Source organism: Myxine glutinosa, chromosome 7 (genome assembly GCF_964187855.1).
Source record: "Myxine glutinosa chromosome 7, kmMyxGlut1.1, whole genome shotgun sequence".
Taxonomy (NCBI): domain Eukaryota; kingdom Metazoa; phylum Chordata; class Myxini; order Myxiniformes; family Myxinidae; genus Myxine; species Myxine glutinosa.
The window spans coordinates 62,514,341-62,538,854 of NC_136267.1; the positions used below are offsets into that span (position 1 = coordinate 62,514,341).

General features: G+C 46.4%; 1 protein-coding gene across 5 annotated transcripts in view; it reads right to left on the minus strand.

Moving 5' to 3' along the window:
* Nucleotides 1–24,514, minus strand: part of LOC137431290 (5'-AMP-activated protein kinase subunit gamma-2) — a 166,775-nt gene that overhangs the window by 33,094 nt on the left and 109,167 nt on the right. For all 5 annotated transcript variants that reach the window (XM_068122453.2, XM_068122455.2, XM_068122454.2 and 2 more), the window contains 4 exons: nt 23,590–23,696; nt 2,984–3,065; nt 1,256–1,314; nt 1,108–1,153 (listed from right to left, as the gene is read on the minus strand). In XM_068122453.2, coding sequence (XP_067978554.2) covers nt 1,108–1,153; nt 1,256–1,314; nt 2,984–3,065; nt 23,590–23,696 — 294 coding nt within the window. The remainder of the gene's footprint in view (nt 1–1,107; nt 1,154–1,255; nt 1,315–2,983; nt 3,066–23,589; nt 23,697–24,514) is intronic.

Sequence of the window (24,514 nt, forward strand, 5' to 3'; positions counted from 1 at the left end):
CAAAGGCAATGATGAAAATGGTTCCCTGTTCTGGCTCACTGTCTAAATCGGTATATTGCAGGCCTATGATGAAGGCCACTGTGGATTAAACATTTGACTTTGGGACTGCATTTTCCAGCATAACTTTGAGTTCGTTATGCGCTTGACTTCCCAATCTCAGCACGTCAATTTTTATGAATACAATCTCCCAACTATAACCCCAGGTTAATATTTGTCCAGAATTGTATAAACACAAAAGACCCATAAGTGTTTGGAATGCAAGTGAAGTGTATACACAGCACTAATAGCTTATCCAGTTATCCATCAGACAAATGCCCCTGATGTCTCCCAAATTTAAATGAATGACAGCAGTATGCACAAAATGAGGAAATTCGGCATTACATATGTTAAAATATAATCGGCTTTCTGCTTTACAATTTGAGAAAGCCAAACATCTAATGGAAGAAGTGTTAAAACAAAAACAGGTTTGTCCCAAATACTGAAGAAACCAATTAATCAATAATTCTAATTAAATAATTAATTAAAATTAAATTACTGCATTAATCATTTTTTGGGGCCTGGTGTTGGGCTAGCGGCTAGGGTGCCAGCTTAGGATCCTAGGATCCTGGGTTTGAATCCCGGTCGATCGCTGAATTAACGCCAGGGGGGTTGACTCAGCCTGTCATCCTTCCGAGGTCGGCTAATTGAGTACCAATTCACTGGTAATTCCCTGTTTGTCGTAAAAGGTGACAAACAGGGTTGGCGGCAGGAAGGGCATCCGGCCGTAAAACATTGTTTCAAAAAGGGGACCAACAAAAACAACAACAACCACGGTGCCCGAAAAAGGCCAACCCCCGCTTTGCGGGGAAAAATGGCCTCTAAAGATGTTTTTTTGTTTTTTTAATCATTAAAAAAAAAAGAAGTTATTGTCCCATATCCAGAGAAATTCCTCTTCAGTAACAGCAAATTCAAAACATCATGTAGAAACGTACAACATCAAAAGGAATAAGAATAACAAGATATGGAAGATGGACTAAACAGCAAAATGGCAAAGAATTTAATTCGTGGAATTTGTTGCATCAGAACAAACCCGCAATAAACAAGGGTGCACATGCCGCGAGAAAGTACCTCTCCAAGTCTCTATCTTGTGTTCTTCCAATTCGTAGATTTGTACCTGTCAGGGATATATATATTTTAAACATTAAAAAAACCTTTTGGATTAAGAAAAATATCAATGATATAAATTTGTTCAAGTGAAAAGAGGAAGATGAAGTACCAGAGGTGATTTGTAATATCTGTGCAAAATGTTGATGAAGTCTGTTATTGTAAGCATTCCTGCAACAAAAGACAGTAAAAACACCTTGTTTCAATAAATGATGTTACTTACATTGCAAACCACTTCAGAAAAATCAATTATCATAAAATAAGGGGTGTTGGGTAGGGGGAGGAAAGGAGGAGGGTTCAAGTATCCATGGCCAGGTAGATTAATGGCTCTCAAATTGTACACCAATCATTATGGAGAGTCTTGGTGGTGAAGAGCCTTGTAAAATTGCCCTTCATAGTGTGGGTTCGATTCCTAAGGCTGCATGTGGCAAAAATTTCCATATACGGTGAAGGTGTGGTGAATTGTCTAAGATAGTTTTCCGTGGGTAAGAAGCATCCAAGACCGACATGATTCAACCAGACTTTGTGGCGTAATGGCTGGAGCATCTGCTCCGAGTCTGGGAAGTCAGCGATTCGAACCCTGGCTGAGTCATACCATAGATCAATAATTGTCTTGCTTGATGCTCTGCATTTCAAGGATAGAGAACGGACAAACAAACATAGGTTGGCAATACTAGCCCAGGCTTTGATGGGCCCAATGGCCTTCTCCTGTGTTGAATGTCCTTGTACGGGAACTCATTTTTTAAGTGATGCATGCCTCCACCAATCCAATTCGCTTGGGATCAAATGAAACCGAATTTATCTTGATGAACAGAATGAACTACAATCAAACTTATACGTTCAGTTGACCACTCGCTCTGATGAGAGCCTGCCAGTATTGCTAGGTTTGAAAAAGAATTGTAATTGGCACAGAATGAATTTGTTGCTCAGCAGATTCAAAGATGGTTGTCCATGTCAAACATGTGAGCCACCTGGTGAACTAGTTTATTTCATAGAGCAGTAGCTGCCCTGCAGACAGTAACCACACCAAGATAGCAAGCAGTGTAACCTTGTATCAATGATGCCCAAGAAGACCAGATCACTTAGTACCAGCAGTTTAGACAGTGATTTGTAATTTGGCTAGGATGGCAGTGATAACACGCCTCGTCTTGGCGAAGGACACTGTAGAATGAATGATCGTTTTAAGGCCATTTCCCCGCTAGAGCGGGGGTTACCCTTGCGGGCCCCATGACAATCATGGTTCCCTGTTTGAGGCAATGTTTTTATGGCCGGATGCCCTTCCTGACGCCAACCCTTGGTCGCCTCTTACGATGCGCAGGGATACGGTGTACCTATTCTAAACCGGGGTACACACCATGATCATTCATCCCAGCAAGCTGGTACTAATTTGCCGACCTCGGAAGGATGACAGGCTGAGTCAACCCCCCCCCCCCCCCGGTGTTAATTTAGCGATCGACCGGGAGGATCTTCATTATTCACAGATGACCACGAGTCACCCCTGTACAGATGGATCTTATGATGGATGGTACACACATCGATGCATCTCCCTATATGTGAAACAACAGGGTAAAAGCTTGTATCTGGGTCGGGATTCAAGGCCAGGCTAAACAGCTCAGAAAGCGTGCCTCGAAGCTACCCTGCCAACTCGCAGGGAAGAATCACACCCCTGTTTATTAAGTATTTTTTATTTTTTTTGCAAAATTGCAAGACAAGCCTCTGATTAATATTCACCAAGCTCAAAGCAGGATTCAAGCCAAACAAGCTGTTTGCTGAGCAAGAGCAAACAGTACAAAATGAAAACTCAATCTGCCATTGAAAGGGACGTTGTTTTGATACTCACCTACAAAAGCCTGTCGTTTACTGTCCCACAGAGGAGCTGCACGAACCCCGTTTGCCACGAGCGCAAAGAACGCTTTTTTCACCTGATGGAAGCAAACACACAAACTGAGCCTCGTCTGCCGAGTTTAGGGAGCACGACATCTCGAATCCAAAATATTTGCATTCCATGCCGTCTCATTAAACATGGAAACTATACAAAAGGGAGAGTAAAAAGGTTTTTCCCTTCAAAAAGGCCTTGCACCTCCCACCTCAACAAGGAAGCAAAACCCAGCAAAGATTTTGGTTCATTTTTATGTACATGTAGTTTTAAACAAGTATTACATATTCATTCCAGGTAGTACCAGGTAACCAGGTAGTACCAGGTACCTGGTAGTACCAGGTAATGGTAGTACCAGGTAGTACCAGGTAGTACCAGGTAATTTGAGTACCAGTTCACTGGTAATTCCCTGCTTGTCGTTGAAGGCGGCAAAAAGGGTTGGCGTCAGGAAGGGCATCCGGCCGTAAAACATTGCTTCAAAAAGGGGACCGAAAAACAACAACAACCACGGTTCCCGAAAAAGGCCAACCCCCGCTTGCGGGGAAAAATGGCCTCTAAAGGTGGTTTTTATTCCAGGTGTGGGTAATTTTTCCTGATGCCACATGAAAAGTTACATTTGCGATTTGTTTTTCAGGATTAAAACTTTGCTTCTTCCTCATACATGGATTTGTCATTCACTATTCAATATGTGAAAGAGAGAGGGGGAAAAGCAAGCATCGTTAGGCTTGTGTATCGCTCAGGCCAACTTGTGTAATGCCACGTGTCACTCACTTCTCATTCAATCAATTACCCCGATTTAATTGCGGACAATACTTGCACGATTACAAGTTCAATGCAAAACAAAATGGAAACTTGCCTTGTGATTTATCCCCAAGAATCGAGAGGAACTATCCATTGAGCCAATGAGAAGGAAACAGGGCTATGCAACATGATACAAGTTCTGAGAAAAAGGTTTCAAAGTTCAGGATCCCATTTAGAATCTCGTTCAACTTCCATTGAACAAAGATAAGTTTCAGCCTCAAACTTTTTGTTGAAAACTGCCATAAACTCCAAGGACATACAGACCTTGAAAAATCACTGCAGTGCACTTAACTCCATTTGGCCCTGGATATGGGTGCGAGAGGACGGTTCATTTCTCAGGGACTCAATCCTGTGCTGTGATAAGATACCGACAAGGTAATGGTAAAACATTTCAGTGTTCTTGCTGATCTGTTTGTGACCCATATCTCAGCAGCAGGCAACAAAAGATGCAGACAAAATCACTTTGCTTGTGCCGGCCGAGCTGCAACCGGTGGTTGTTGGAGACGAACACATGGCCTCTGCCTCTGGCGGCTATGTGATTAAATGGCGCCCTCTCTCTCCCCCACACCCCACCCCCTTCCTTACCGTTAACTATCACTAAGCTCACCTGTTTCCAGGTTTCCCGTCTCTCCTTCCACTTCTGCGACTAAGAGTTCGTGGCTATCTGTATCAATCTTGTTCACCCAATGATTGTCTTGTCAGTTGATTGACAATGATTTTCAATTGTTGTTTGTTTTGGGGGGTTTCTGACTTTAGTCTCCTCTTCAGCAAGTGTAATGCATGCTCCATTGGATTTAAATCAAGAGATAGAATTGCCCAGTCTGAAACCTTCCACTTTATTCCCCTGATGAACTCCTTAGTGCATTGGCAGTGTGTTTTGGGTCATTGTCTTGCTGCATGGTTAATCACCGCCCAATGAGTTGGAGGCATTTTGGTGTACATAGGCAGACAAAATGTTTCTGTGCACTACCAAATTCATTCTGTTGCCATCAGTTACATCACCAACAAGCGTTACGCCTAGGTTCCCCGTCGGTGAAGTGATGTGAGTTGACAAAGTGGAAGACGCAGAAAACATGGAAGAGTCGATCATATTTGCGAGTGGGTTGGAGACACCCACACACCAGATTAGAAGTTAGTAGTTCTTTTATTTTTCAAGATATTTCGCTCACAAGGTTCAGACATATATATGGTGGCGGCCATCTTGGATTTTGACGTGCCGACCCAATTTTCAATAGCATTCTTCCTTATGCTAAGATACACCCACACACCAGATTAGAAGTTGGTACTTCGCTTATTTTTCAAGATATTCCGCTCACAAGGTTCAGACATACATGGCGGCGGCCATCTTGGATTTTGACGTGGGTTGCACCCACACACCAAATTAGAATTCGGTCCTTCGCTTACGCACGCACGTACGCACAGACGGGAAAGCCATAGTCCCCCTTTTGCTCCGCGGTGCGACGGGGGACAATAAAGATGAGTGAGCCATGTTCCAGAGGCAGCCATGTAAGCCCAAGCCATGACACAACCTCCACCAAGCTTCGCAGATGAGGTAGTACGCTTTGCATCATATGCAATTCCTTCCTTTCTCCACACTTTCACCTTTTCATCACTTTGGTAAAGGTTTATCTTGGTCTCATCTGTCCATAAAACTTTGTTCCAGAACTCATTGGCTCACCTCTGTACTTCTGTACTTCACCTCTGTAATCCTCGGAAAGATTAATGAAACACAAACATCCCTTTCAAGCTGGGGTTTCCTGGGATGTTCAAATCAGATATTCGTTTGAAGACGTTGGCGGAGGCATGATATAGAGGAATAAGAGATTAAGAATAAGATTAAGAGATTTGAGAAAGGAAGAGCTGTAAGTGTTGGAATACAACAACAACAACAACATGCATTTTAAAGCCATTTTCCCTGCTGGAGCGGAGGTTAGCCTTGCGGTCCCCATGACAATCTTCTACATTTTGCCCTATTTTATGCATCTCTCCTTGTTAACCCCCTTGCCCGCAATTCTTCTTCCACCATCTTTAGCCAAGTCTTTCTCGGTCTTCCCCGTCCTCTACTTCCTTCTACATTCATTTCCATCACTCTACTCAACCAGTCACTTTCATCCTTCCTCAACACATGACCAAACCACCTCAACCTGTTCCTCTTCACAGCATCAATCACAGGCTCTATTCCCATCATCTTTCACAATTCATCATTTGTCTTCCGCTCTCTCAACGATACTCGGCACATCCACCAAACAATTCGCATTTCCACCCTTCCAGCCTTCGTTGCTGCTCGACGTTCATTACCCATGTCTCGCTCCCATAAATCATAACACTTCTCACACATGCAGCATACACCTTTCCCTTCAGGTTCAACGACACTCCCCTCATCATCAGCACGCCACTCAGTTCCCGAAACTTCTTCCATGCACATCTCACTCGAGCAACCGTTGCCGAGTCTGATCCACCTTCGCCATTCAGCATGTCTCCGAGGTAGCAAAACGTTTTCACACCTTCCAGCTTCACGCCGTCTCCAAGATCCAACTCAACATTTCCTCCATCTGCAGCTCCCACTGTGCACACCTTACATTTAAATGTAGCTGCCACACTGGTTAATGACCCTCTCAGACCACTACATTTTTGATGAACCCACTCAGCGCACATTGTACATTGAATGGAGTTCACTCCGACAGTCCGACACCCTTCCTGCCCACAGCACATGGCCACTTCCCAGTTCTTTCCACCTCACCACATGCTTTACCACTTGCCATCACCTTCGTCTTTCCGATATTCACCTTCAGACCTTTTGTCTCCATACATTCCTTCCACTTGTTCATCTTTTCCTTCAGTCCATCCATACTTTCTGCAAACACCACCAGATCATCTGCATACAACAACTCCCACGGTAAACCCTCCTTTACGTTCTGAGCCAGCACCTCCATCACAGCTACAAATAGTAGTGGACTTAGTACCGACCCCTGATGCACTCCCACCTTCACCTCAAACTCATCACTGTTCAAAAATACCAAAATTGTTTGCTGACCTTGGGTGGTACCAATTTGTTAAAATATCAGTATTGGCCCTTGTACTATATACACACATTTTAAGACACTAACTTGGGGCTATAATTGGGAGTATTTGAGGGAGAAATGACGGGATTGGGAAAAAATAAATAAAAGGGCTGAAGGTAGTTGGGAGAAAAGACAATTTAAAAAATGATCGTGGACTCGAACTAGGAAAATGAAGGCCTCAAAAACCTGGTTTGAAAAGTCCGACAAATACTCACAAATTTTAAAACAAAACCGAACTAGAAGCACACAGTAAACACAAAGACAGCAATATAAACAGCAACTAGCCAATATGCCACCACATAGTCCCTACTCGTGACATTGGGTAGATGCCCTCGTTGATGGTCCTAAAAACATATAAGTTTGATTTAAATCCCTTCAGCTGTATCAAATGATCTCAAGTATCAAATTTTTACCAGACATGACAGGTTTCACATTGATCAGTGAAGCTGTTTCGGAAAAGGTTTAAAAAAAAAAATACAGGCTTTCAAGCTACTATGGCTGCCAAACCAAATGCCATATGACATCAAAAATGTATACACTGCATATGTATGGGTAGCGGACCACGTTTGTAAAGTTTTGTGTTGATCGGATAAGGTTCGTTTTTCTATCCAAGATGGCTGCCAAACCACATGACCTGCGACGTCATCATTTTCAAAAACAATATGCTGCAATGGTGTTAGATGACATTTGTACAGTTTCGCATCGATAGGGTAAGCGGTATCTGAAATATAATTATTTAATATTTTCCTTCAATCCAATCGTATGGATCTGCCACACCATGTTACCGATGACGTTTTCGTGATCAACTTTTAATCGCCATGCAATTTCAGATTTTTAGGATAAGGCATTCGATTAAAACATTTATGGCTGATATACCACTTCACCGATGATATCATTTTAGTGCTTTTGTTCCCCATTGGGAGTACTTGACAATGTGCCAAGTTTCAAATTTTTGCATTCAGTGGTTTTCAAGAATTTTTATTATTATTTGCGTTTAATCAAAGATGGCTGCCATACCACGTGACCTATGATGTCACAATTATCATAACATTCTACATGGGTGTTGCTCCTACCCTGAAAGTTTCGTCTCAATCAGACAGACATGGGGCTGCTGAGAAAAATGAGGTTTAGTCCATACGGATGGACGGGCAACCCAAAAACATAATGCCTCTGGCCACCTTCGGGGGCGGAGGAATACAAATCGACAAAACAACCGGAAGAACTTATCTTTGAGGAAATCAGCAGAGACAAAATTGGCACGAACAAGGTCAAGAAACCGAATCCGGAAGTGAAAATTCTTCCTTGTTGCACACCCAACCTGTCCACCAACTTTCGCCAAACCCATCCACAACTTTTTGAGATATCGTGCTAGATATTGTATTTTGCCGTATGGTGAAGAATCACTTGAAAAATTCTTGGATCCAGATTCAAATCTGGATCTTCACCAAAATCTAATCATTTCGTCCTTGTACACAACCTCTCCACCACATTTCGTCAAAATCTGTCCACAACCTTTTGAGATATCCTGTTCACAATCAGACAGACAAATAAACAGAGATAGACAGGGGTGAAAACATAACCTCCATCCACCTTTGGGGGTGGAAGTAACTAAGGTCGGGCAGGCTAACAATCTATTTTTAACTGCCTGCATCCGGGCACAAAGTTGGCCCCAGGTTCATGGATTAGAGGATCCAGAAATCCCGACTCAGACGTAATCTGCCAGTTGAGCGTATTGTTGCGGAAATGAGGATTGTGTTTTTTTTATTGTGTTGTATTGTATAGTAAATTGTTGTAAATATCACCCTCTGTAAAATGTAATGATTCCTTGTAAATACCTCCGTAGTGTAAAGGTCAAAGGGCGTCCCATAATTAGTCCATAAAGCATACACGTCAGCCAATCATAGAATACCCCTGTTCGATAGTTATATCTTTATTATGTGTATTAGGGTAAGGCCTTGTCTCCCATTAAGATGACACTCCATTGCACCAAGTGAAATAGATAGATTCCCTTCATTCTTCATTCCCATTCCCAAAACCTCCTTTTCCCCTTTCATCATTGCCAAGCCTCGATTGCCAATTACATCCCCTCCAAAACCACCATTGAACATGTGCTCGGGTCGGGGGAGACGGGCGTGCCCGCCCATCGTCATCAAGGGCGGAGCCAGAGGGTCGCGCGACCAACAAGGGCCGAAGTGAGCACACCGATGGGCGTGTCCTGAAGGCCGGCGGCTTGATCGCCGGAGGCGTTATGAAGGCGCGCGCGCAAGAAGAAAAGGTGGCGTTGAGTGGTCGGTGGTGAGGAGTGATTGGACCAAGAGCGAGAAAGAGTGGTTGGACCAAGAAAGAGAACATAGAGAACATCCAAGGAGAGGACATCCCGAAAAGCACAAAGCCTGCTATTCGTCGCCTTGCTCGCCAAGGTTGGACTGAGCAGTAGTTAACAGCAAGAAGCCTGTTGTAGTCCTGGAAAAGCGCGTGACGTCCACTGCAGCAGCAGCAGACAACAGCAGCAGCAGTGGTGGCCACAGCAGCAACAATAGCCGCTTGGGGCCTGGACGGTGGTTTTGAGCAGGGCCACAAAGGAACGGCGGCTGTTAAACGCGCCGATCGTGCTGCAGTACCTTTGGACCTTCCTCTCCCTCCAGCCATCCACCTCCTGCCTTTCCATCCTCTTGTGTACGTGAGTTTGTTTTGTTTGTTCTGTCCTGGGTATTTAATTAAGCTTGTATAAGGAATTTGCACTGTGTCTCTAAAATCTTCTGTATATTATTTTCTTATCTTTCCTTCTCCTTGGTTTTTTTGAGCCTGTAAATAGCAAATAAATTATATTGGTATTTCCAACCTTTTTGTCTGCTTCTTCTTCACATTCGTGTCGCCTTAGTCTTTTCCCTATTGAATATCTGTGGCGCGATCCGGCCAACGTTCGGGAATCGGGTTAGTCGGGGTAACTGTACGGCCGCGGGGCCATCCGCTCGGCAAACACAACATCTTATCCGCGGTCTGTAACAATTGGTAGTCAGGAGTTGGGATTCGAACCTGGGACTAAATTTATTTAGCCCAAATTTTGGGACACCAATTGTGTTATTGGCAGTAACAATTGGTGTCTGGGAGTGAGATACGAGGCCCGAACCAAATTTTTAAAACATCAAGAAAAACTTTGGTCAAAATTTGGAGCGGCCGAAATTTGTTTTGTTTTCGAAAAAACCCGAATTTTTAAATCGCGCCATGGCTAGTCAAGGCGATCGGATGCCGGTGGGGGAACTAGGAGAGGGGTTAGGAGTAACCCAGGATCAGAGGGAGGAGAACAATGAGGAGGTGGTTGAGGAGGTATCAGGCGCGCAAGATGGCGCTCTCGCGCACGTGGTTGTGGGTGCACAAAATGGCGGCTTCCCGTACGTGACGGCGATAGCCGGGCCCCCTGTGCAAGACTGGGTGAGCATTAAACTATTGCTAATCCAGATGAATGCAAAAATGGACACCATGATAGACGAAACAAGGTGTGATCGGGGAAAATTGGAGGGAATAAATGACCGGGCCAAAGAAGTAAATGAGGGACTGGCGAGGGACAAGGCCAGGTATGAGGCAAAGCGGGTGGAAGGGGACAGAGACCGCGGGGTGGGCGAAAAGGTCCCAAGGGTGCACGAGAAGGTAACGCGGGTCGAGGAGCACTGGTTGAACGAAGTTGAGAAAAGCGCAGGTACAATGACGGGTGTAGAAATCGTGACCCGGGATAAAGGGCAGCCGGCGACCGTTGAGGTAGAAGAGGGAATTTTAATAAAGCCAGCGGTCGTCGTGATGAATAAAGAAAAAGAAGTGCTGGGAATTAAAATTGAAGAGATGACTGAGGTAGCCCGGGAATTGCAGGGAGAAATGGAAAATGTACAAAGTCCGTGCTCACATCACGATGCTATGCTCATTAATCCTTATAAAGATTTGCAGGTGTTGGTGCAGGGAGGAAGAAGAACCCCGAAGGTGAGACGGGCTGCATGTGGTGCCGGGAGATTTTGTAAAAGGGGGTTTGACGACAAGAGAATTGTCGCGCGATTGGGGTCAATATGGCACCCGGGCGTTGGTGAAGGGTCGCGTGTGAAAAAAAGGTGTGCGTCAAGGGGTGAGCGTGTTAGGAAGCGCGAGTGTGAAACCGAGTGCGAGCGAGAATGCACGTCGGGGTGTACGGAGTGTGACACAGGGAGTGAGAGCAATACGAAGTGTGCGTCAAGGGGTGAGCGTGTTACGAAGCGCGAGTGTGATACCGAGTGCGAGCGAGAATGCACGTCGGGGTGTACGGAGTGTGACACAGCGAGTGAGAGCAATACGGAGTGTACGTGCGAGGGTGAGTGTGACACGGAGAGTAAGGTGGTGGTGGAACGTGTGCGAGGAAGCACACCTGAGTTGGTCGTGGCGCGGGTGTGGGAGAGCCCATCTGAGCGCGTTAGTGGGTGGATGCAAGAGAGCACGCCCATGGTGAGTGGTACGGAGTACGTACCGAGTGGGGAGAGTGCGCAAGACGGTGCGCGAGGTGTGTTAAGGGAGTGTGCAAATGGCGAGTGTGCACGAGAGGTGTGGTGTGTAACAGGGAGTGCGTTGGTGGAATGGACGGACGGCGTTGGAACGCCGGGTTTTGTGAGTGTCAAAAGGGTCGCGTGTGTGTGTGGGCATGCAAGTAAAGCATCGACGTTGGACGGGTTAGCGTTTAGGGCGACGGATAGCCGATGCGAGCATTCGGGGCGCGGTGCGCTTTGTTGGATGCCAGGCCCGGCGCGGATCGATGCTGCGTCGCTTCTCTTCGAAGCGTCGTTGCTGATTCGGGCTTGGCCCCACCCTGCACGGTCGAGTCCGGGCCTTGTCGGGCGAGGCGACCGGTCCGGTTCAAGGGCGAATGGGAGGAAGCGGACCGGTGCCCCCTCGCGGGGACGGGGTTCCAACCGGGCGAGCCTCAGCCATCGGGCCCGGGACCGCAAGGTACCGAGCCGCGATGATGCGTGGAACCTCGGCCCGAGCATGCCTCCTCCCCAGAGTCGTGAATGCCGGACGGATCCAACCAAGGCGACCAAACCACCCGAATTCATTGCTCGGCTTTGCGAAGCCGGGTTTGCGAAGCCGGGTTTTAATGATGTGATGCACCGAGGCTCAGATAAAGCGGACTGTGATGATGATGATGAGGATAGTGTTTTGGCCCCGAAATTAGAAAAAGGCAAAATTTGATGAATGGCAGAGTGAGGATTGGCAGACGATTGGTAGCTTGGCAAATTTTTGATTGGCTGAAATTTGGTGTGCAAAATTGGTAATGGAAGATACCCGATGTGATGGGATGGCAACTCTGCCATCTCTCACATGCGGGGGCAAAGGAGCACTAGTTATGGGGTTTATGGCAGTGAAAACTAGCCCGGGAGGGTTTGGATAATGTGTAGTGACCTAGAGATTGACAATAGGTAACGGTAAGGTTAGGTAGCTACATTGGACAGGTAGCTGGGGACATAGAGAGGGTAGTTTGGATGATAATGACATGGTATGTGCTTAGTTTAAAGGGAAGACGGGGAGCACTAAGTTAGCAGGGCAACAGGTAGTTCAGATGATGCCGTGTGTATGGTTAACAGGTGTGATTGCACAGGTGTGCAACTGAACAGGTGTATGCAGCAGTGTATGAGTGAGAGAAGGTGATTGTGCGTTGTGTTGACCAAATGGTCCAGGGAGGAAGGAGGGTGCAGGTGGCACCAGGTGTGATTGCACAGGTGTGCAACAACAGGTGTATGGAGAATGGTTGTGTGAAATACATGGAGTGTGGAATACATGGAGTGTGGAATATATGGAGTATTGGGATGGATGGTCGTGGAGTGAGTATGGGGGAAACTGTGGAGTGGAGTGGATGGTGCGAAGGTGTGAATGGGGGAAGGATGGACCCCCATCACGAATACCCGGGGAGGGTAGTGTAAGTGTTAGGTAGAGGGTACAGGTAAATTGTGGTTGGATATTGGCATCTGTGGTGCGGGTGAAAGAATGGTATTTGGATGGGTGCATTAGTGTTGTGGAAATGGCTGGGCGTGTAGCCTGTTAGTGTGTGTAGTTGGTTTGGGCACTCCACCACTGTGAGGATGTCGGCCAGGTGAGGCCGCAGGTGGGCTCTGGGAGCCGGTAGAGTTGTTGTGGATGGGGCCCGAGGATCCGGAGGACGGACCCGGGTAGCCCAGTGCCAGAGGGCACAGAGGGGTGACAGAGCCAGGAGGGGCCTTCCCCAGTTAGATAGGTTAGGGTGAGGAGCTAGGTAAGCTCGGGTGGCAACTACAGTGGTGGAGGTGTGCAGGTGGGTAGACCTGCTGGGAGAGCTGCACGACCCAGCCCGGAAATTGTGCAAGGGCACAGGGAGTTGCATCGGGGGAGTGAGACCCCAAATTGAGAAGCACCACAGTTTGGTCAATGGGAATTGGTTTTTAGAACCCATAGTGTAAGTGGCCAATGGATTGGCAGGGAAAGACCCCGGGTAGTGTAAAGTGTGTTAATGTCATTTAGAAAGTAGTTAGGATGAAAATCTCCTCGCACCATCTACATCCACTCACCTGGGATGACGTAACTCCACACCATGCCATGTTTTATTATTTTTATTGTGCAGATGTTTGGAATGTGAGACGCATCATGAGGTGGGTGTGACATTGTGCTTTGTGTTCCATCTCTTCCTCCTTATGAGGATTGATGATGAATTGGGTGATGGCAAATTTTGAAGTAGAGGGAGTGAAGACGAATTTGGTATCAGGGGAAGATGTGACGGTAGCGACAGATTTGTAAATGTGTAGATTTTTGTAAATATGGGGTAAGGGCAAGGGTAGAGTAGGTGACAGGGGGGGTGACGTACGGTAGGGACGAGCTTTCTCACTTCGCTCTCCGTACGCACTTCGCCTTGCATTGCCTTGATTGATGTGTACCCTTGTGACCTTACCCCTCGCTCGTCTGTCTGTCCCCCCTTTTGTCTCCCACATGAGGACCTGTGCGCCACTGGGCGCCGAGGGGAGCGTGCGTGAGTCCGCCATTGTGCGCCCGGAACTCCCAGAACCAGCTGTCTGCATCGATGCACCACATTATGGACCACATGTCTGTGGCTGAGCACCACTGATGGACCCCATGGGTTGGGGCATGGCCCCTCTGCTGGAACCGGCCATGAAGGCCCGAAATTTTGCTGGTGGACCTTGGCCACAGGGCACCGATGCCCCATAGGTGAACCACACTAGTCGGCCCTGTGGGCCATAAATAAATAAAATGGACACGTTGGGTGCATTTTTTATTGCAAATAGGCCGCCAGCAAAGGAAGATGACAACACCAGGAAGAGAGCAATAGCCAGCAGAGGGAGCCGAAGAGCAAGAGACCACCTGCAGGGTTAGGGGTTGTTGTTTTTATTTTTATTGATGAACAATGATGACTGCACCGGTTGGTGCTTGAGGGTGTGTTGGTGTGTTTTGGGTGCTTTCATGGTGCATTGATGCAGAGCAGACTGTCTCTCCCCCCCAAAAGAACAATCACAGGTCCTGGGTTGCGTTTTGTAAATAAAGTAACGTCAGTGTAAATAATGCTCCCCACCGTCAGTGTATAGTTTGCAGACCATTCCGCAATTCGGTTAGCTGTGGGCGTGAGTCTGTTAGGTAGGGTGCAATGGAGCAGCGGGACATATTTATTTATGTTTTAAAACTGTCGCACTCAGGGTCAGGTTAAAAGTAGAGGGAACTACACCTACGTGTCACACTAAGTTAAAGTTATAGGCCCGGGACGTGCCTAAGAGGAGGAGGGTGCAGTGTTGCGGAAATGAGGATTGTGTTTTTTTTTATTGTGTTGTATTGTATAGTAAATTGTTGTAAATATCACCCTCTGTAAAATGTAATGATTCCTTGTAAATACCTCCGTAGTGTAAAGGTCAAAGGGCGTCCCATAATTAGTCCATAAAGCATACACGTCAGCCAATCATAGAATACCCCTGTTCGATAGTTATATCTTTATTATGTGTATTAGGGTAAGGCCTTGTCTCCCATTAAGATGACACTCCATTGCACCAAGTGAAATAGATAGATTCCCTTCATTCTTCATTCCCAAAACCTCCTTTTCCCCTTTCATCATTGCCAAGCCTCGATTGCCAATTACATCCCCTCCAAAACCACCATTGAACATGTGCTCGGGTCGGGGGAGACGGGCGTGCCCGCCCGTTGTCATCAAGGGCGGAGCCAGAGGGTCGCGCGACCAACCAGGGCCGAGGTGAGCACACCGATGGGCGTGTCCTGAAGGCCGGCGGCTTGATCGCCGGAGGCGTTATAAAGGCGCGCGCGCAAGAAGCAAAGGTGGCGTTGAGTGGTCGGTGGTGAGGAGTGATTGGACCAAGAGAGAGAAAGAGTGGTTGGACCAAGAAAGAGAACATAGAGAACATCCAAGGAGAGGACATCCCGGAAAGCACAAAGCCTGCTATTCGTCACCTTGCTCGCCAAGGTTGGACTGAGCAGTAGTTAACAGCAAGAAGCCTGTTGTAGTCCTGGAAAAGCGCGCGACGTCCACTGCAGCAGCAGCAGACAACAGCAGCAGCAGCGGCGGCCACAGCAACAATAGCCGCTTGGGGCCTGGACGGCGGTTTTGAGCAGGGCCGCGAAGGAACGGCGGCTGTTAAACGTGCCGATCGTGCTGCAGTACCTTTGGACCTTCCTCTCCCTCCAGCCATCCACCTCCTGCCTTTCCATCCTCTTGTGTACGTGAGTTTGTTTTGTTTGTTCTGTCCTGAGTATTTAATTAAGCTTGTATAAGGAATTTGCACTGTGTCTCTAAAATCTTCTGTATATTATTTTCTTATCTTTCCTTCTCCTTGGTTTTTTTGAGCCTGTAAATAGCAAATAAAGTATATTCGTATTTCCAACCTTTTTGTCTGCTTCTTCTTCACATCCGTGTCGCCTTAGTCTTTTCCCTATTGAATATCTGTGGCGCGATCCGGCCAACGTTCGGGAATCGGGTTAGTCGGGGTAACTGTACGGCCGCGGGGCCATCCGCTCGGCAAACACAACATCTTATCCGTGGTCCGTAACAGTATGTTTATGGAGGATGAGTTCACATGAACAAACCACAGACTGGTTCTTCTACGGGATTCTCTTTGCCATGCATGGAGCATCGCACGCTAGTTGTCCTTTTAACGCTATGTTGCAGCCATTGACAAAAGTAGAACAAAATGCGCACGTGACCATATGATCAGCGGTCTGAAAAACAATTTGGTTCCCCCGATCTGTAATCCTTCTACACTCATGCTCAATCTGTCAGACTATATACTCGTATAACCTGTTTGTGATATAAGAGATCATCCTATCCCATTGTTTTCACTTTGGAATCCCCAACAAGGACATTAAAGGGCGAAAACATTTTCTGAATCTGAGCTTCTTTATGCTTAACTGGATCAACATGTACTTTGAACCGGGATTGTGATGTGAGGATTCCAAAGTAATTGACAAGGCAGAACCATATCCAGTGAGGCAGATGAGGCACTGAAGGCTATATTAGCCGATTTTGCCCACGCGTATTGTGGAATTCAAAATTATCTTTGATTTCCACATGCAGCGTGAGTGCCTCTCAGCCGTACATAGTTTCTGGTTAAACCCAGACATATAGATTTGCGAGCCGCAACCGGCGTAATCATTCTGAACAAGAATGACAATTGTAGATGTCTGTAGTTCTGAATGACAATACTGTAAAATTCCAATATTTGGGAAGTGCATCTGAAGGTGACAATACATCTCGTTTGGAGAGCCAGATGGTAAAGACTACAACAACTCTGTAAACGAGGTGAATTCTCGAAAGAAGCCTATGACAGAGTGCGACGAGTCGGTTAAAAGGCCAATGATGTACTGTATGGTTTGCTTTTGCATAAAGCAAAAGATGCCGATGCAAAAAGACCGTTCCTTTTTTCTTTTCTTTTTTGTATACAGGATCGAGGCTCGTGAAAGAGCTAACATTTATCACACAAAAAAAATCAGACACACAAAGTATATAATAAGGGAAGTGGTAGACAAGATGGGGAGAGAAGGGGAAGCACACAAACACAACATTTGAGAGCAGGGACATCGGGAGATCTGTGGGAGGGAGAGGGCTTGGGGGGAGGAGGCATGGGAAGGGGGGATGGGGGGGGGGGAATTTACGACTTTATGACTGATCCTCTCAGATGCTAGATGGTTATGCGAACTGTTGCAGCTGGCTCTTGACAGGCTCTCTGAGCACGTCATCAAGGACTCTGTCAGCTTTGCCAACTTTCTGGATGTGCAGGTGGAGAAGTCGACGAACACGTTCAGTTCAACAGTCTTCCACAAACCAACATTTACTGGGCAGTATACTACGTGGGACTTGTATGTTCTTATGTTCCCATGAGGTGCAAGATTGGACCGATTTGTATTCTTGTTTACAGAGCAATTAAGATTGGCTCAGCAGGAAATCTCCCTCACAAAGTCCTGCCCATTACGACTATTCTCCTTGATAATGGATATCCTGAGGTGGTCATTAACAGATACACAAGTTCCGAGTCTGTCAAAAAAAACAAAAAAAACAAAAAAAACAAACAGTTGGACCTGATAGATGTCTGGTGTACCTGTATCTACCCTGGAGAGGAAAAGTGTTTCAACGTTTCAAGAATCAAATTAAGCAGATGGTGCAACTTACAATTCCTATGATGCTGTTTTCATCACACGCAAACTGCTTCCGTCAATCCATAAGGATGTACTGCCTACCATTCAATAGAGCAATGCGGTTTACGAGTTGAAGCGCAGAGCTTGGTATGTGGGCCGTACATATTTGCGATTGATGGACGCATTAAAAAGCACGTCCCTTTGACTGTCGGACAACATTTCTCAACTGGACAGAGACAACCATGGCGGACATGTAGAAATGTACAAAGTATGGCTGCTGTTCTATGTGCAATTGGATCTCATCTTTTGAGTAACCCTCAGTGCGCAGAGCAATATGATGCAAGTTGGTTCCAAATCCTGAGCAAGGGCCACAGTGTTTCTCACCTCCACTAATGGAGGCAACATTTATCAAGTCAAATGATTTCATGTACAGCATATGTACAACCTGATCCGTTAGCTTAAATTCCTGTTCAGGGAAGAGGTTTAGTTACCGAGATGGAGAAGATTTAATGGCTTAGTGCAGCAGGTGCGACAGGCATGCAGTGCAAATGTTAATCGTGCTAGTAAAACAATGCTGATGCACTTTGGCTCAAACTCCAATTGGGTCCAAACACAATCTGACCCAAAACAACACAAGCACAAGGAACAGGCAATACAAGTTTATATTACATCGGCATGGCCATTTTGATTATGGCCATCACCGTGATTAATATACACTTAAAGACCCATATGTTACGTGTTCCTCCCCGACCTCCTGGTCTCGGTATACCTCCGAACCCCGGGAGGAGCCACGGCAGAAAAATATATGTTATTCCGTGTCGAAATCAATATGGAAACCACACCAAGAGTTATCCACAACCAAATAATATATTAAAGAGCACACAGGAATCACGATACAACAATAATAGCAATCAACCATACAATGAATATCTTATGGTACCATCTTATCTAGTAACTGAACTCAAACTCACGGCACTCCAAGGGAATGGAACCGAGCACTCCTCAATGTCTCTATAACTCTCCAAGGCGAAGTTGATTCGCTCCAGCGATCGTTGGAACAATGTCCGATCAAGATCAATCGAGGCGTAGGTGGTCGAAGCGACACAGAAGTCACGTGGTCCAACACCCAGTAAACTCGCGGTAGAATGGAAAATCCCCAAAGATGCGCGCCGACGTACACGTTCGCCATTCAATCAGCGAACCGCCGTGTAATCTTCAAATGCCGCTTTAGTGCACAGCCCTCCCCGGCAGACCACCGGAGGGTAAGACCAGCCGACGCGACAAAAACCTTTTCCGATGAACGCAGCGTGCGGGGAAAAATGGCGGACGGCTCTCACTCGAGCCGGAGCCTCTAGGCAAGGATTCTCCGGAACCTCAATGCCGATACCTGACTACGCAGGTTCCTCAATACTCCGGCGATAACACCTATCGCACAAACTTCCTTTCAGGGTCTCAAATTTCACTCGCGAGGTTCGCTCGACCACGCCCGTTACAGAGCTTCGACATGTGTCTTCCCCGACCTTTGCCTCATGACCTCTTCTTCTTCGCTGCACATCTTCCGGTGCACGATCCGATTTCCTGTTTAATTTTTACCATGAACGCTTTTAACCTTTTAATCACAATAACCATTTCCTTTAAACAACAATAATCGCCGTTTCCTTCCAACCCCGATAAGAATAATAATACCTAACCAGAAATGTTTCACGTGGATGAAAACCACCACCACGGAAGGGCCGAATCCGTAACACATATCATTCTAAGCATGAGGATGGGGTGGGGGACAATTAAAGTAAAATGAAAAAAGAAAACGAGAAGACTAGGATATAGAAAAAAGCCAAGAAGAATTATGGGAGGAGTGGCGAGAGAAGACACAAGTATGCACGTGCTTTCATTGAAAGTATCTTCAGCCATCACGTACATTTCAGAGTGAGTAATACGCAACCGGACAGTTCCACAATTGGCTTAAAGTCCAAAATGGAATTAAATGATCTGAAAGCTGCTCCAAGTATTTTTTTTCAATCGGCATTGTGGCCTAAAGGAGTCAGCCATTATTGTTCAGAGGAGCAGAGACCTGTGGAAATTCCACGTAATGCAAAATGCGACTTCAAGCCCTCAACTCCTCCCGTCACCCGTCCCCCTCACAAAACCCAAGTCCTCAACTTCCACCTCCCAAAACCAAGTCCTCACCTTCCCCCTCTCAACCCGAAGATGTCAGTCCTCTGTCCTCTCCCCACTCCAAGCATTCAAACCCCCTCCCCACCCATCACGGTCGCTTGTCCAACTCACAATCCCATGAGATATGCAGAAAAGATGTGACAATAAACGACTCCAAACCAATTATCTTCTTCCTGATGCATGCATACACACAGTTTAAAGGTTAAAATGACCTCGGGCAAAGGTCTTTTATAAGGACGTGGGTTCAATCTCAGCTTGAGAATTCCACATAGGTATTTGGGTGGTGAATTAGTTAACAGACCACGGTTTCAATCGCTGAGGCCAATCTTCACAAGGCTGTAACACCTATCTGCTCAAAACCCTTTTAACTGTCGCTTTGGTAGTTTTACAATGAAGGAAACATGTATTGGGAGGGCACAGGGATTGTGAATATGACAGCTCCGAGGCATCTCTGGCTTTGCATCGCAATGAGAACCAACATGTCGGCTATGAGATTAAAGTCCACCTTCAAACCCCCTCACCACCCAAAGTCCTCCACCAGACATAACACCCCCTTCCCCTTTATTCCCGTTCTTCAAAGCAAAAGGGCAAATTGTTTCTCACCATTACATATTGTTACGGTTTTTAGAACCTTCACTTTGTAAATTAAGTATTAAATTTCCTGTGTACATTTCCCCTTAATTGGCTGTAATTGAAATGAGTGCACCTTAGCTAGTCCATGTACAAGCACGTAGCCAATCATAGAACCTCTCTATAGTTATTTCTTTATTATGTGTATCAGTTAAGGCTCTGTGTTCCACTAGTTGACATTGCATTGCACCAAATGAAATAAGATAAAGCCTCCATTTCCAACTGCATCATTGCCAACCGCATTACCAACTGCATCATTGCCAACCACATTACCAACTGCATCATTGCCAACCACATTATTGCCAATTGCATTTGCCTCCATTACGGCGTGGTCAACTCGGAGAAGAAGGGTGTGGCCCCACCTCATCATCAGGAGGAGGAGTGAGCCAGCCCCGATCAACCAACCAAGCATGAAGGGTTTGGCCTGAGAGGGCGGAGAGAGAACGATCGAGGAGGTTCGCGAAAGTTCCATGGGCGTGGTTATATAACCCGTCGCGCGGAGCCCCCACCAGAGTTCAGTTGAGGAAGAGTTGAGGAGAAGCTGAGAGGTTTTGGAGGGAGGTGCGCTGGACCAGAGGCAGATTCTGTGGAGTATTAAGGGAGCGTCGGAGACGCAGGAGGCGGAGGACGAGTGAGAAAGCTGCCGGTGTGAAACCGAATACGTGGAGCTGCCGGCTCCTCGCTGCCAGCCCGGAGCGGAGCTGTGTGCCGGGTTTCGCCTTGACCCCAAAAGCGTGGACCGAAGCGCGAGCTTGGAGCCGGACCTCGACGCCTACCATCTGCCTGGACCCTCCTCTGCAGTCCCATACCATCCCTGCCATTCCATCCTTTTGTGTACGTGAGTTTGTTTTGTGTCTTGTCCTGGGAATAAGTTAAGCCTGTATAGATAAGCTAGAAATTGCTCTGTGTCCTTCTGCTCCTTCCATTTCCCTGTATATTACTTTTATTTCTTTTCTCCTTGATTTTGGTTTGTGTAAATAATTAATAAATATCTGTTCTTCCTACCCTCGTCTTCTTCTTCATGCTCGTCCGATCGTCCCTGTCTTTTACCCATTGAACACCTGTGGCACGATTTAGCCAACGCATATGAATCGGGTTTAGTCCCTTGATAAACGGCTCGAACCACGGGCTGCTAAAACCGCTCGGCAAAATACCATCTTGTCCGCGGTTTCGAGCGGAGTTACCCACCTGTCTTGTGAAGGGATTGGCGGAGATGTACGGGAATCCCTTGACCAATCACTTCGGCCAATCCCGCCCCACAGGGGAGCAGGGTAGCTCCAGGATCGGAGACGGCCAGTGCAAATAGAAGGGGGATTAACCCCCCCTTGCTAAGGGGGAGTGCCGTCCCCGTAACAATATTTATTCATTACCTCATGCCATTGGTGAGGTCACAAAAGCACGATCGAAACAAGGTGAATGTCCGATAGGTCAATGTTTATTAAGGTCGGTCGTTTCTCTATCCTGCGTAATTTTTTCACATGCGATTATGAGTAGCCTAATTGTGTTAATAAATGATCGTCAATTAATCAAGCATCTTAAATATGCATCAAAGTTATAATTGTGAGTTGAGTCAGGGCAGCTGTCCAACCAGTCGGTCTTTCATAAGGATTGTGTGCGTTACACACACACACACACACACACACACACACACACACACACACACACACACACACACACACACACACACACACACACACACACACACACACGCACACACACACACACACACCTTACCTTGTCAGTCCAGCATATTGCCAAGTTTTAGAACACTAATCCTCACCTATCCCATAACAACACTAAAATATGGTAATCCTCTGCATGTTGACATGTCTGAACCTTATAGAATGGAAAAATGCTTGGCCAATTTCCTGCAAATTTTGCTTACATGCTCAGGGTACCCAGTCTTGCATCGAGGGGCCAAAATAAACCACCACCCCCATCCTCAGGAGACAACTTGCAATTTTCACTTGTACATGTGGCATAGTGCAAGTGCTTTAACCACTGCCCATGCCAGAGGAAAGGGGTATTGGAGGGAGAGCAGCTGACAACAGATACGAAAGTGCATGTGATTCACAGACACCATATTACTCTACTGGAAAGTGCAGGCATGACAAGTGGTCTACATTTGGCACACATTTGGCATACATGGTTGTACAATCCAATGCTACATTTTGGAGGAAGGGGCTAAGGGTGTAATAAATTGATGCCCCAACCCCATCCCCCACACTGGAAGGGTTAAGTTACCAACCCATATAGAGACCCTTCTCTGAAAATATTATCGGGTTAGGGTTTGGTGATTCATTTGAGGTGCTATGAGAAGTATTCTAGTATAAATGTAGATCTTTGTTTACATGCACAAACACAATCAAGTACATGAATGAGTACACATACAATCACTCATCTGTGTAGACTTGCAAAAACATACATACAAGCACAGCTATTTGTGTGTGTGTGTGTGAGAGAGAGAGAGAGTGTAATAATACACAACCACCTTTAGAGGCCATTTTTCCCCGCAAGGCGGGGGTTGGCCTTTTTCGGGAACCGTGGTTGTTGTTGTTTTTTGGTCCCCTTTTTGAAGCAATGTTTTACGGCCGGATGCCCTTCCTGACGCCAACCCTTTTTGCCGCCTTTAACGACAAACGGAATTACCAGTGAACTGGTACTCAATTAGCCGACCTCGGAAGGATGACAGGCTGAGTCAACCCCCCTGGCGTTAATTCAGCGATCGACCGGGATTCGAACCCAGGATCCTAGGATCCTAAGCCGGCACCCTAGCCGCTAGAGAGAGAGTGTGTCTGTAATATATTGTTATGAATTTGGGTAGAGGAATATTTGGAGCCAGATAGATCTGTATAGGTAGGTATCCGTGTGTGTAATCTACCTGTAATAAGTTCTACGTTTAGCCCGGTTTGTCGGTATAAGCTGTATTGGTGTCCCGCCACGAGGGGGCGGGGCTTGCTAAATAGTGCAGGGATTATGGGTAAAATTCCCTCGACTATGGCGAGCAAGACTGGACGTCACACGCGAGGTGACAAAAGGGCTCGCTCGACGACATTGTCTCTCTGGACTCTCTTCCATTTTCCCTCTCTGTGCGTTCCTGGCGTGATTCATACTCGCTCTCCTCGTGTTGGAGATCGGCCTCGTGTTTGAGATCGGCCTCGTGTTGGAGATCGCTGGCCCGGCGTTGGGTCAATGGTGTGTGTGTGTGTGTGTGTGTGTGTGTGTGTGTGTGTGTGTGTGTGTGTAAACTTGCGCATCAAAAAGAAAACTACGTACCTGCAGAGAAACATCAAAAACAACTAGCTTTGAACTGGTGGGGATGATGTCATAGCAGCGATGGGACTTCATGAAGTCGGTATACACCGAATCCGCTGACTCTTCCCCTGAAATGGGGGGGGGGGGACAACAACAAACTATTGTACATCAGCAAACTCTTTCCAAGCAAGACAGCAAACTCAAGGTCGATGCATTCACAGCACTTGTACATCTGCAATACAGGCCTAGATACAGGTAAATGGGAAATGCATTCGATGGAAATAGCACAAAAAGAGCGAGATGAACCAAACCAGGTGAGACCACAACATTTAGTTTCAAAATCTGCAGATGATCTTCTTAAATCCATTTAACATGCCTCTGTTCTGTGATCAATCAAGCCAAAAGAAAATTGCAGGTCAAATTAAACCATTAAACAAAAACAACTTATGTACAACAATGGTGTACAAATCTGAGTTTGTTTTTTTAATGGACACAATTAATCCCACACATTGTGGGGTCAGTCGGGGAAGGTTTTTGGCCCAATTCTTTCATGGATTGGCTGGCCAGGCACAACGTTTAACTGAAGGTAGTTCGGGAGAAATTTGTAATTTGTTCAGGGTACTGGCGATAACTCGCCTACTCTGAGACACCGTGGGATCTTCCACGTCCACTGAACAATGCTAACAGTTGGAACACCAGGCTCAACAGTCCATCTGAGGGACTGGAAACTTTGTGATGCAATACCCCGTCACACCAGTTTATACTCTGGTCAGAATCGTTCCCCAGGTACACTGTTTGAAGACATGCGTGCCACCTGTACACAATCCTGTTGGATAGGTCCACCACTAGATTATTAAGGTTGTTGCACCACTGCTCCCTCTTACAAAACTTAGCGTGGGGTGCCATTCTATTGGAGGACCAATCAAATGACGAGATCTTCAAGTGA